The following is a 14520-nucleotide window of genomic DNA, read 5'->3' on the forward strand; positions in this document are numbered from 1 at the left end:
AGAGCTGTTCGGCAGTGGAATTTGCTACCAAGGAGTATGGTGGAGTCTCCTCCTTTGGAGGTCTTTAAGCAGAGGCTTGACGGCCATATGTCAGGAATGCTTTGATGGGTTTCCTGCTTGACAGGGGGTTGGACTGGATGACCCTTGTGGTCTCTTCCAACTCTATGATTCTATGAAATTAATGGGAGAGAAGGCCATCAATGACTACTAGGCACAATGGCTCGGCTCTGCTTCCGTGGTTAGAGGCAGTAATCCTTCTGAATCCGAAACCCTCAGTTGGGGAGAGAGCTCTTGTGCTTGGGTGCTGCTGGGCCTTATGTTAGTTCCTCAAACCTTGGCCATGTTGGCATGTAGCCATTTCCAATTGCCTTTGTTTTGAGGTGTCATCCCACTTGCCCGATTCCCAGCTGGATGATAATTATTATGCTAGATTCACAGGCACATCCAACAGGTAGATCGTGATCTACCGGTAGATCACTGGACGTCTGTGGTAGATCACTGGTAGATCACTGGCTCCCCCCAAAGAAGCTCAACAACTTTGGTTCCCCTAAAAATGCTCAACGTTTTAGCCTTCACCCCCCCCCAAAACAGGGCTTTCCTCCCACCTTAGAAAAGCTCAACAACTTGACCTGAACCCCTAAAAATGGGGCTTTCCTCCTCCCTAGAAAGCTTAACAACTTTGACCTGAACCCCCCAAAAGGGGGTAGATCACTGCCAGTTTTTAACTGTGAGTAGATTGCAGTCTCTTCAGAGTTGGCCTCCCCTATGCTAGAATAATAATGGCAAGGCAAAACATGTCTCAGAACATCTATTTCTAGCACATTGAATCCTCTGTGGAGTTTCTTCTTCTTTTTTTGCATTTTTACTGACGTTGTTAAAAATATTTTGGTTGTGTGGTAGGTAGGCGGGCAGGAAGGAGAAGGGCTATTTGTGATGGCAAAGCTTGCTTCCAGAAGATAACGTCTTGGTAGCTCACTGAAGAAAACGTCACTTCTCTTTGCCAGCTTTTTGTTCTGTGAGACAAGTCATCTGTGCAGGGATGGCCCAAGAAATTATGCCGCCTGAGGCCAAGGACAAGATGTCGCCTTTCCCCATTACAGGGATGCCACCAGGCTGGCAGGTGGATGTTACTTCAGTTTCCTCCAATATACCAGAGGGCAGGAAACGGTGACCACATTCACACCATATATTTGAAGAGCTGTCATACCACTTTGAACAGTCATGGCTTCCCCCAAAGGATTCTGGAGCTGAATCTTGTTAAGGGTGCTGAGAGTTGCTAGGAGACCCCTATTCCCCTCCCGCTGCCACAGTTCCTGGAGTCCCCTGTGAAGAGGAATGAAAATCACTTTGGGAAAACGGAGGTGATCTGGCGGAATGGATGTTGCCTGATAAACACAGGACCTCTACAGAGCGGCTTTTTTGTGTGCTGTTGAAAACAGGCAGTCTTTGAACAGCTTCTTCGTGCTTCTCACAGAATAAGTTCAAGGAGACGCTACAGCTTAAGGCCTCCTTTTTCACAGGCATCCCTGACATTCTTGCCACATAATTGTGCTCATGGGAAGCTGCTGCTGCTGCTAATAATGCCTCAGGTGAAAGGAGTAATACGAAGGGGTGATGACACATGAAGAATTATTGCATTGTAATAGCTGTTTGCAGTGACATGCTAAAAGTCTGTACACACAGAGTTGGTCATGCAACATCATGGATGCTTTAGTAGAGATTTCTGCTTCCCTTCCAACTCTATAATTCTATGATTCTTGTTTAAAGTGTGGGGGAAATATAAAGACCTACTAGAACCTAAGACACCTTGGTGGTTATCACCTATTGATCTCAGGACGCAAGGGAGAAACGTACTAAGAGGAAGGCACGCTTGGCAAATCCACACCGTGATCAACTCCCGCCTGGAAACCAATGTCCCCACTGTGGAAGGACGTGTGGATCCAGAATTGGCCTCCACGGTGACTTACGGACCCATTGTTAAAACTGTGTTCCTGGAAGACAATCTTACTCGGCTACGAGTGATCACCAAAGAAGATTGAGGCATTGTCACTTAAAACAATGGGGGGGGGGAGAATGCCCAACATATAGGGATTTATTGGTAGAACAGGAGGGAAAATTAAAACTGAAAGAATATGAAGAAATAAAAGAGCATCTTCAACGTTGGTTGCACCATAGACAGCTAAAGGATGTTTTAAAAGAGGGCAATAAGAAAGGTTTTTCATATTCGGTTTCCAAATCCCAAATGGAAGTGATATAAGAAAACTTGAAATGATTAAAAAAGGCATACAATATGCTTTTGGAGTGGGAAACTAAAGATGAAGAAGTAAAGTCGGTAATGATAAAATGGGTACAAGATATAGGCCACAATATACAATTTGAAGACTGGATAAAATTGCGGAAAGTAAATTTGAAATTTATGGATTATATATTGTTGAGAGAGAATTACATGAAGATGATGTATAGATGGTATATATCACCGGTCAAACTACGGTAGCAAAAATGTATAAAAATGAAAAGAAGGAGTGTTGGAGGTGTGAGGCTAAAGGTACTTTTTATCATATGTGGTGGGATTGTAAAAATGTAAAAATATATTGGGAAATGATATATAATGAATTGAAGAAAATGTTGAAAATAACATTTGTTAAACAACCAGAAGCCTTCCTGTTAGGTATTTTAGGTCAAGATCTGCTGAAAGAGAAGAGATTATTATGTATGCTACTACGGCAGCGAGAATTCTGATAGCACAAAAATGGAAGACTGGAGAAATTCCAACTAAAGGACAATGGCAAGAGAAATTGATGAACTATGCAGAACTGGCAAAATTGACAGAGAGACTTCGAGAAAAGGACAACAGTGACTTTGAAAAAGAGTGGGAACCATTTATAATATATTTGCAGAAACAAAGGAAGACTATTGACTTGATGGCTGGATTTAAATAGACACATCTTTATGTAATATAAATGTTATTGATATGAGATGTATGTAATGATAGAAAAAGAAAAGTGAATAAAAATTCAATAATATATATGGTATATATATTTTCTATGATTCTATAATTGTAACGCACTCTTTCTCTCTCTGTGAGTGTGTGTAAATAGAGGTCTTTGTACAACTCTCAGCACCCTTAACAAACAGTTCCCAGAATTCTTGGGGTTAGCTGTGACTGCGCAAAGTGGTGTCATGGTGCTTTAAATGTATGCTGTACATGTGGCCTAGCTTAGGGAGGTTCAGAACAGGCAATACACAGCTCTATCCATACCCAGTCTCTCAGTATCTGCCACCTGAGGCCACAGGCTGGCTCTGTGCAGAAGCTGACACAACTCCCAAGTTTGCTCCAAGGTGTCTTTGGAATTAAGCTACCCTTTTGTCCTCCTTCCTTGAACCCAGTTATATGGGACAAACCAAACAGGGTTGTGCTTCTCCAGGAGGTGGGGAGAGCCCTCTTTCTGCAGCTTATCACTTAGTCCTTTCTTGTAAATGAGAAAGGTTTAAGTGATGCAGTTTTTCTGGTTCGGGGCCAAATGGAGGAAAGGTTAAGTTTTGAAATCTGTTGCAGAATTTGGAAGGTTGTGTACTTGGCTTGTGCAAGATTTATTTGCTCTTTCAGAGACCTTCGGGAACAAAGCCTGTTAAAGTTTTCCCTTTGTGGAAGGGAGAAGAGCCCTCCTTTCTTCCTCTTCCTCTTCCTCTTCCTCCTCCTGTGCATGGCCTCCTTCAGCTGGATTGGCTGACGTTATTGATCCCCACCCCAAGAACATAAGATGAGTCTGATGAATCAGGTCAAAGGGGACTCATATAGTCCAGTTTCTTATTCTCACAGGAGCCAACTGGATGCCTGTGGGAAACTCACAAGCAGGATTAGAGCACAAGAGCCCTCTCCCCTCCTGTAGTTTCCAGGAGCTGGTATCCAGCATCATTGCTGCCTCCAACTGAAGTGGAACAGCATAGCCAAAATGGCTACTAGCCGTTGACTACCCTCTTCATGAATTTGCCCCATCCTTTTTTTAAAAAACAGTCCAAGTTGGTGGCCATTGCTGCCTCCTGTTGGAATTGAGTCCCATAGTTTAACTGTGCACTGCATGAAGAAGTACTTCCTCTCCATTTCATTTTTAGGGCCAGTGTTCCACTATAACAAAAAAAAAATTATTTTATTTTTTACAGGTGGACAGTATGGAGGCTTATAACCTAACAATTATAGACAAAGGGGGCATTTTCAGAAGTGATGGATGCTTATGCATCAAATAGACAACGATTTGGGGAGCAAAAGCAGTGACTTGGGGGGGGGAAATCTGTAGTATTTTGTCCCACAAACACATGTATAAACGCTGCAAATGGTGATTTATTTATTTTTGACCCCTGCCTCCTGCTGTTTTACTATCACCAATTCTTTTTTAAAAGCAGGGTTCTTTTACACCCTGGGAATAGTGACACCTAGTACTAAATCATGCGGTGAACAGGATGTTGTTGTGATGACGATGATGTACATCAGTGTTCCCCCATCCTGGGACTCTCCAAATGTTGCTGGACTCTGATTAGCAGTCCTAGCCAGTAAGATCGGTGGATAGGGACAGTGGGAGTTGTGATTCAACAACATCGGGAAGGCACCAAATTGGGCAACATCCTATTACAACATAAGAATGCTGGATCAGGCCAGGGGTCTATCTATCCCAGCATCCTGTTCTCTGTGTCCAGCCAAAACAAAACAATCATCTATCTTCTGAAGGTTGAAACAGATAGCGTTGCTATTTAGAGTATGGCTCAAGGAAACTGGGAGCATTGATGGCAGCATGCCTGGTCCCAAGACCTCTTGGCCGTTGAGTGGGTGCAGCTCAAGAGAAACTTCTCCCCAGCCATGATCCATTAGGATAGTCATCCCAAAATAAATGGGGGCCTGCCATTTCAGTGGTCCTCACCCAGGAGATCTGTTCTCCTAAGAGGAGCCTGCTGGGTTAGGTCAGTGGTCCTTCTAGTCCAGCATCCTGTTCTCACAGTGGCCAACAAGATGTCCATGTGCCGGGCCTTAGTGCCACAGCAAGTCTCCCTCTCCTGTGGTTTCTTGTAACTGATGCTCAACAACATACCGCCTCCGACTGTGGAGGTAGAGCACAGCCACCAGGGTTTTTGCTGCCACAGCCAACTTTATTGCCGGGATAGCTCAGTTGGTAGACCATGAGACGCTAACTCTCAGGGTCTTTGGGCAAAAGATTACTGCATGCTGATGTCACTGAGGGCAAGTGAAGCTGTGCTGTTTTCTCTCTCTGCTCTTAAGTGACTGCTTTTGCCCTTCTTTGACGTGGCACCCAGAATATTGCCTGAGGGAGGCATTTGGGAGAAGGCCCCTCAGCCCAAACATATGCATTTTTTAAAATTCATAGTGCAGAATTCTTTTTCAGATCAAACTTCCATTGTGCTAGCCAATGGCCATGACATCATCCATAACTAAATATACAACAAAACCACAACCGAATCTTAACAGAAACCTTTCTTACAAGGACAGATAAAATAGAGGGGAGTCGCATATGGATTGTGTGAATTAGATCTCCAAGTCCTCTTTACGATTAATGGCTAACTTATCTAAATTCTTTGTCCTTGTCTTCCTAGCTGCCAAGAGCATAGAGAGCGACTTTATAAGTTGTAAAATCGTTGGCATCACTCGGCAGCCACTCTCTGCTGCAGTTAGGTTAGTTTCCTTCACAAACAGTATCAGTATCAGTATCAAAACCTTTATTGGCATCACCAACAAAGGTCTGGATTCTTTTTCTTTGTGAAATAATCCTGCCTCCAATCCTTCCTTTATTTGCCTGCTGGATAGCATTACCCTGCCCTTTTCTCTTTCTCCCCATCCTGCAGACCAGACCGCTCGCTACATTTTTTGCTTCCCCTCGCCCCCCCCCCCCATCCCTCCTTGTGAGCAGGAGAGCCTTGCTTGGAGCAGATTTAGCAGAATGGCCAGTTTGCTAATGCTGGTCATTTGGAAGCGTCTGTCCAGGAACTGCAGCCCAACCTATGTAAGCCGGAGCACCTGCTCAGCTCCGCTGCAGACCCTTAAAGCGACACGCTCAGGCAGGTAGCCTTTATACAACCTTGCAGTGGTGTGGCTTTCCTCATCGTGGCAGCTGGGACCTGCAAGCATCCTAGCGCTAATTTGCCAGAGAGTGACTGGCAGAGATCGGAACAGACCTGGATGGTTAATTTGGAGGGCGGTGGGCAGTACTGCAAACAGTCATCCAGCCAGTAGTGGGGTTATATGAGGCAGGGCTGGCTCAGGGGCCTGCTTACCTCGCCCTCTACTCCCCTGCCGTGCTTCTAATCGGCTCATTGGCATGTACAGACAAGTCCCCTCCACAGCCACTGCTGTCACCAAGGGGCAGGACAACAGGCAGGAAAGAGGGTTTCTAAATGGAAGCTGTGTTCTGCTCAATTGCGTGTGTATAAGAGGAGAGGGTTTAGGGGACGGTAGATGGATGTGTTAAGAGCCGAGCAGGACGTGCTGCCATCGCTTTGACTGCGAGGAGACGGGTCCCTTGGTCTCCAAATGGCACATTAGACACACGGCTTGCAGTGTGGCGTCGGGAAGGAGGGGGCAGAGAGGCTTGCATTTGCTTTTGTTTTAACGCCTTGGCTTCCAGGTAGTTTGGAAATCCCGAAAACTGCGGTTCCAATGAATCACCGCAAACAAGCGTGCCCGTGGAGCTCAGTTAGATTTGCACGCTGGCTGCCTTCCCTCCCTGAGTTCGTCCTGTTCCGCCCACACCGTGTGTAGTTGGGGGCTATGTGTCTGCGGGGGCTGTAAAAATTATGTGCCGGCGGAACCTTAATGTTTCAGTATGCATAAATTATGCAAATTGAGCCTCTCTGCACAATTCTGCGCCTGCTAGTCGTGGGGAGTGGAGCTCAAGTCCGGCCTTCTGACTAAGTGGGATCTTATCCAGCCACCCCTCTGGCACCTGAGGTTTGCCTGGCGTTGGAATAGCCTGGCTGCTGGATCAGACCTCTAGCTCAGTGGCAGAGCATCTCCTTGCATGCTGAAGGTCACAGATTCAATTCCTGGTGTCTCCAGGCTGGGCAGGAGAGAAACCCCCTGCCTGAAACCCTAGAGCAGTGTTTCCCAACCAGTGTGCCTCCAGATGTTTTGGGACTACAACTCCCATCATTCCTGACCACTGGTCTTGCTAGCTAGGGATGATGGGAGTTGTAGTCCCAAAACATCTGGAGGCACACTGGTTGGGAAACACTGCCCTAGAGAGCTGTTAGCAGTCACTGTTGACAGTATTGAACTAGATGATTGATTGATTGATTGATTGCCTTTATATCCCACCTAGAGGATCTCCAGGTTATTGCCTGGTTTTCACATGGTTCTCCTTCTCTTTGCTATCCTTAGAACAACCCTGTGAGGTAGGTGAGGCTGAGAGGTTGTGACTGGCCCACGGTCACAGTGAACGTCATGGCTAAGTGGGGATTTGAATCACCGGCATAGTGGGGAAGGGGGGCTGAGGGGGCCGTCTCTCCAGGCAGATTTGGGGGGAGATTTGGTTGCGCCCACACAAGAGGCTCTTTTCCAACCTCAACCCTCCCTTCACTCATGTGAGATGTGCCAAAGCCCCTTAAAGTGCCATGGCTCAGTGTTAGAGCACGTGCTTTGCATGCATAACGTCACAAGTTCGATCCCGGGCATCTCCACGTAGGGCAGTGCAGAATTAAACTGGCGCTCTCTCTCTCACAGAAGACAGAGTGTCCACCAACTAGGATGGCTTTAAAAATTGATCAGACAAATTCATCAAGGTTGTCACAGGAGCGTGCCAGTCAGTAATTCACAGCTGAAAGTTGGAGTTAACTCTTGGTTTAGTGTCAGGCCCAGTGAGCAGAGCAGCTCATTCTCTGTGGTCTTACTCCATAAAAACCAGTCCTTAAAAACCACTCCATAAAAACCTGGACTTTCCCCCAGCCATCGGAGACTGCGTCTGCATGCAGCCAACCTCTCCTCCACCCTTTTAATGCCTCTTCTGGTTCTTGGACACACAGGGGAAGAGGGAGACACCTGTGACTCTTCACCAGCCTGACTCATCTCTGCCTCCCTCTTCCCCTTCTCCTGCCTCTGATTCTCTCTGCCATTGACTCTTCCAGCTCACTAAGCCCTGTTAGTTTTTCAGCTTTTGACACCTCCTCTTCCCAGTCTTTCCCCTCTTCCACCTCTTCCCACTCATCGTTGTCCCACCACCATTCCCTGTGCTCTGAGCCTTCTTCCTTTGGTAGTTTCCCAGCTGGTTCCTTCCACCATTCCTCTGTGCCCAACCAGTCCATGGCAGATGAGAAGCCTATTGATGACTAATAGCCATGGTGGTTGTGCCCTGTCTCCCCTGTCAAGAGGCAGCAAATGTTTCTGAATACCAGTTTCTGGAAGCCACGAGAAGGGAGAGTGTTTTTTGCACTCTGGTCCTTCTTGCAGGCTTCTTATAGATACATGTTTGACCACTGAGAGAACAGGATGCTGGACCAGATTGGTGTGTGGCCTGATCCAGCAGCCAGGTTCTTCTTCTGTTCCTAGATGTGATCCTGCCCCACCCCCACCCCCAACCCTACACGTCATTTTCAGTGTTAGAAACTGAGATATGAAAGTTAGGAGCTTAAGCCTAGGTTATGGGTGCAACAATGAAATGTCTAGGCATGCTTTTTTAAACAATAAGAATACAAAGCTGAAAATGAATGAACTGCAGCTAAAATATTATGTTCATTTTTCACATGCTCTAGTCCTTCCGCTGCCCACCCCCGCTAAATATTCTTAAGAGAGTCTCTTCTCCAGTTTTCAGAGAGTAGCTGGAAATGGGGAGGCAGAAAAAGCTCCCCTTTTCCTTCCACTCTGCAGCTTTAATCTGAAATCTCAGGCGCAGTACTGCTCCCAGAGTTCAGAAACTGCTTGCACTAATGGAATTCCCTGTCGCAAAATGCACCTAGAACAATGGGAGTTTCAGACACTGGTCATTTTCCCAGCCCTTGCCTGCTTTCCCATTGTTTTAGGATTACCTCTGGCAAGTTTCAGGGGGATCTGTATCTTGAGGAAATGAGCTACATGCACTGGAGTTATGCGTTGCTATGACATGCCATGACCCTTTGGGTTAGAGTGGATCGACTGTAAGTCAAATAAAACCATTGCTCTCCTAGAGGCAAAAAAACCACACACACACACACACAGCTCTTTCTCTCCACCTAGCCTGAGTGGCTGTTTTCCTTCCAAGGACTTTGGGGACAGGAGGGACGGCCGCTATCACCTGCATGCTAATTTTGGGTCTTGAGTGCTGGAGCTGCTATTGATTTTCGGAGGTATAAAAATAAATCTACTGTTAAACTGCTGATGTCTTTACTATATCCCCGTTTAGCTGCTATAGCACACTGCGTGGCAACAGACAAAAAGTCCCCCAGGCTGTCTAGGGGAGTGAGGGAGCCGTTAAAAAAGTTATTAGCCTTCTTAGGAAAAAGAGAAAAGGGAGGGGGGGAGGATCATCATCCTAAAACTGAGTCACAAGGGAGCCCGCCTGCTGAGCTTGGTTTTTGTTTTTGTTTTTTTGCAGCGAGAGCTGACTCCAGGTATCGAAAGAAGCCTTCCCCAAGGTCTTGCGCTCTGAATACTTTGAACCACAACTCCCATCAAGCCTGGGGCTGATGGGAGCAGTGGTCTGAAACAGTGGTACCCAAAGTGGGCTGTGGGATAAGAGGCAAGAGGGTGGCAGGGGGGCACTGGAGGCGGGGGCCCTCAGGGGGACACTGGAGGTCAGGGCCCTCTGAGTGTGTTAATCGCTTATTTATGATTGACCAGGCGAGAGCTAGAGCGAAACACCTCCTTCCTTTGTATTTGAAATTCTGCTTCTCCCATTGCTTTCAAAGCTATTCCCTTTGGTCATGTTTGTTTGTATTTACAGTTCTGAGCTGTCAGAATTATTGGTAATAGCTATTGATTTTCTGATCAATTAGCTGCAGTACATTTGTGATAGATGGACGTTTGTGCATGTTTGTTGAGCACTTATATATAGAAATACTTAATCCTATAAATTTCCTCCACCCTTACGCTTTCGTTAGCAAGAATGCTTTAAAATAGCTTTCATGCAGTTTCTGCTGTTACTGGATCAAGTTCTGTTTTATTGAATTAATTAAACTGAATAGTTCTAATTGGGATTTTGAAACAATGCACAGTTTTTACTGGTTTGAATCGGAATCGTAGAGTTGGAAGGGATCATGAGGGTCATCTAATCCAACCCTCTGCAATGCAGGAATCTTTTGCCCAACATGCGGCTCGAACCTGCAACCCTGAGATTAAGAGTCTCATGCTCTATAAACTGAGCTATAAATTTTATTGCGTTATTATCTTCCTTAGTGCTTAGCTAAAGAACCTGTGAGTGCAATGAGAGGTGACCATCTAACTGCTGCTTAAAAAACTCCAACGAAGGAGAGCTCGCCACCTTCTGAGGGGGTCCATTCCACTGTCCAAAAGCTCTTCCTCTCAAAAAGTTCTTTCTATGGTTCAGTCGGGCATCTACTCTCTTGTCATTTGAATCCATTGGTTTGGGTCCTTCCCTCTGGAGTCACAGAAAACACATCCATCTCCCATGTGGCAGCCCTTCAGAGGTAGTACATTGACATCATGACGCAAGTAGCTTTACCCTCCATGAATTTGTCTAGCCCCCTTTTAAAGGCATCCAAATAACTGTAGAGAAAGCTATCTATGGGAGAAGTGGCTTTGTATGTTCAAGATGGTAAAAAAAGTGTCAACTATCCATTTCCCTCGTTGAGGTTAAGGAAAAGATCACTGGATGCTTGCGCCACTTAAAGCCCATCTTGACTCCATGTTGCCGTGAGGGCCCCTCCGAGTGCCATTTTAACTCTTTATCCCATCAACCTGAGGTCTCTGCATGTTTAAAAGTGATTTAGAGTGCAGTGAACAGCACTTGAGTGTACTGGAGTACATTACCCAGCTTCTTTCTGCCTTTAACTGCCACCTGGAGAACTATTGCATTGTTTAACTTTCCTGGAAGGAATAAGGCAGTTTTGACTACTGCTAGTGGGGGGGGGGGAGCCTTGATGGGTGAAGGCTGAGCAGTTGTTTGAGGGGGGGGGGCTGCTCAGCCAGGTCCCTCTTTGAGAATGCCTTAAAGCTAATTCTGCTGATCTGTCCCTTTTTGTCCGCAGATGTTGCAGCTGCGTTTTGCCAAGGGAGGGGTGGCCTTCTTGGCCCTCAAGCGGCTCTCACTATGCCCTGCTGCTTTCCACAGCACCCAGCGCATGGAATACAAGCCCATTAAGAAGGTGATGGTGGCCAACAGAGGTGAGTTGGGCCTAGGGCTGGGGCTTTGGTGGGCGGGAGCTGTTGGGGACCATGACTCCTGAGCTGAGCCATTCTCATTCCCCATCGGGATCTGTGCTACCCTCCAGCTTTCGATGTGCAGAAGACACCTCTCCCCAAAAGGAGCCATAACATTTGCCTGGAAGTCTCTTGTCTAGAGTACCTTGGCCGCTTTGCAATTCCAGATCAGAGACTTCAGCAACACAGAGGCGAGACTCCAGTGGCACCATGGCCATCTCTGTGCACAGCCAAGGCTGGAGACTCCATAAGAGTGGAGCTCCGGTGCTCTTTCAGTAGCAGTCATCTTCAGACTGAGCTGCAGCACTAGCTTGGTTGCTAGCTGCTCCTTCTGTGGGAGGAGCCTCTTCCGTTTAAAGTGGGGGGGGGGGACCTGCTTCAGCACTCATTGACCGTGAAGAGGCTGTGGTTCTATTAGGGCAGCGCAGCATCCTCAGGTTACACAGGCAGCGGCACAATGGTTCCTCTTGCAGATGTGCTTCTGTTTGGCTTGATATGTCTGAGGCTGGCCCTTCCTCCCTCAAAATCCCCAGCCACATCCCTAGGGTCATGGCAGGAATGCTGGTTCTTGCATGTTCCCGGGGTTGTGCACCAAACCCTGCAAACTGATGCCAGCCTTGAACACTGATTAAACCCTGACGTCAGGGCAGTATATGAATTATAGAGATAATAAATAATACATAAAAGAATCCTGGACGAGGCATTTCATTGTGTGTGAGAGAAAAAGGGTGAATCTCCTTCAGGGCATTTGAAAATTAAGGTGCAGGCAATGCGAATTACTAGGTTGTCATCAGGGCAAACTATATTTTACTGGCTCTAAAGGTGTTCTGGCTTATCTTAATTATTGTTTATAAGTTTGTTTTTATTATTTTGTGTTTTATGATGTTGTTTTAAATGTTGTAAGCTGCCTCAAATCCCTACTTCAGAGAAAGGTGGGATGTAAATGCTTTAAATAATAGCAACAACAGCAATAACAGAATTGTAGAGTTAGAAGGGACACAAGGGCTCATCTTCTAGTCCAATCCCCCAGTATTTGAAACTAGATGATCCCTGACAGATGACCATCTAACCCCTTCATAAAACCCACCAATGAATGAAAGTCCACCTCTTTCTGAGGGAGTCCATTCCACTGTCAAAACAGCTCTTGTTTAGTTGTTTAGTCGTGTCCGACTCTTCGTGACCCCATGGACCAGAGCACGCCAGGCACTCCTGTCTTGTACTGCCTCCCGTAGTTTGGTCAAACTCATGTTCGTAGCTTCGAGAACACTGTCCAACCATCTCATCCTCTGTCGTCGCCTTCTCCTTGTGCCCTCTATCCTTCCCAACATTAGGGTCTTTTCCAGGGAGTCTTCTCTTCTCACGAGGTGGCCAAAGTATTGGAGCCTCAGCTTCACAATCTGTCCTTCCAGGGTGCACTCAGGGCTGATTTCCTTAAGAATGGATAGGTTTGATCTTCTAGCAGTCCATGGGACTCTCAAGAGTCTCCTCCAGCACCATAATTCAAAAGCATCAATTCTTCGGCGATCAGCCTTCTTTATGGTCCAGCTCTCACTTCCATACATCACTACTGGGAAAACCATAGCTTTAACTATACGGACCTTCGTCGGCAAGGTGATGTCTCTGCTTTTTAAGATGCTGTCTAGGTTTGTCATTGCTTTTCTCCCAAGAAGCAGGCGTCTTTTAATTTCGTGACTGCTGTCACCATCTGCAGTGATCAAGGAGCCCAAGAAAGTAAAATCTCTCACTGCCTCCATTTCTTCCCCTTCTATTTGCCAGGAGGTGATGGGACCAGTGGCCATGATCTTGGTTTTTTTGATGTTGAGCTTCAGACCATATTTTGCGCTCTCCTCTTTCACCCTCATTAAAAGGTTCTTTAATTCCTCCTCACTTTCTGCCATCAAGGTTGTGTCATCTGCATATCTGAGGTTGTTGATATTTCTTCCGGCAATCTTTACCATCAGAAAATTCTTTCAATGGTCTAGTCTGAATCTCCCTTCCCTCTGGGGCTACAGAAAAAAAGCTTGCTCCATCTTCCATGTGGCAGCCCTTTGGGTGTTTGGAGACGACTATCCTTTCACCTGTTCTCCAGGCCAGACATAACCAACACTGTTTCTCCTAAGGCTTGATTTCCTTAACTGTTTCTCATAAGGCTTGATTTCCAGACCCTTGATCGTCTTGGTCACCCTCCTCTGCACACGTTCCAGCTTGTCAATATCCCGCTTAAACTGTGGTGCCCAGAACTGGACGCAGGACTCCAGGTGGGGTCTGACCAAGGCAGAGCAGAGCAGCACTGTTAATTGTCTTGATCCTGGACACTGGACTTCTGTTGATAGAATAGCATTAGCCTTTTTTTGCTGCTGCATGAATAATACTAATAATAGGCTGATGCTTGATACCTGCAGTTCTCCTGGCTGTTAAAATTAATAATAAAATCTCCCGATTGATTGATCAATTGAGGTATGTGCTGAGTTGATCGAATGGTGTAGCTGCTTCCACATTGCAGCCCCCCTCTCCCCATTTTCATGGGCACTCAACGTTCGTGTTTTCCAGGGGAGATTGCGATCCGGGTGTTCCGAGCATGCACAGAGCTAGGCATCCGGACGGTGGCCGTGTATTCGGAGCAGGACACAGGGCAGATGCACCGACAGAAAGCGGATGAAGCTTACCTCATTGGCCGGGGGCTCCCCCCTGTCCAGGCCTACCTGCACATTCCGGACATCATTCAAGTTGCCAAGGTAAGAAGGACACTGGCTCTCACTGCTGTGAGTGGAATGAGCTATGGGGAGGCCAGGAGGGCTGAACCTATAAAGCGGTGGTGTCCAAACTTTTTTCAAAGAGGGCCAGATTTGATGAAGTGAAGGTCTGTGAAGGCCAACCAAAGGGCCGACCTTTGACCTTTTTTAGGATTAAAGTTGTTGAGCTTTTTTTTTAGGATTGTGCTTGTTGAGCTTTTTTTTAGGGTTGAAGTTGTTTAGGATTTTACCCCAGGAAATAAACTGACACAGGGGCCAAATTAGGCCCCCAGAACGGATTTTGGACATGGCTGCTATCTGCTATAAAGGAAGCTGGTGGTCTCTATGTGTTCTCACCTGCTTAAACAAGCATTTATCCCTCCCTGAGTTCTCGCTGCTGCCTCTTCCCCAGCCCTTCATCTCTTTGGCACGTGGACC

The 14520-nt window shown here is 46.5% G+C and overlaps 1 protein-coding gene across 7 annotated transcripts in view; it reads left to right on the forward strand.

Moving 5' to 3' along the window:
• The window catches only part of PC (pyruvate carboxylase), a 286650-nt gene that overhangs the window by 66889 nt on the left and 205241 nt on the right, over window positions 1-14520 (forward strand). For all 7 annotated transcript variants that reach the window (XM_060269527.2, XM_088659084.1, XM_060269530.2 and 4 more), the window contains 2 exons: window positions 11179-11314; window positions 13901-14085. In XM_060269527.2, coding sequence (XP_060125510.1) covers window positions 11179-11314; window positions 13901-14085 — 321 coding nt within the window. The remainder of the gene's footprint in view (window positions 1-11178; window positions 11315-13900; window positions 14086-14520) is intronic.

The sequence above is a fragment of the Zootoca vivipara genome, chromosome 16 (genome assembly GCF_965207765.1).
Source record: "Zootoca vivipara chromosome 16, rZooViv2.hap1.1, whole genome shotgun sequence".
In the NCBI taxonomy this organism is placed as follows: domain Eukaryota; kingdom Metazoa; phylum Chordata; class Lepidosauria; order Squamata; family Lacertidae; genus Zootoca; species Zootoca vivipara.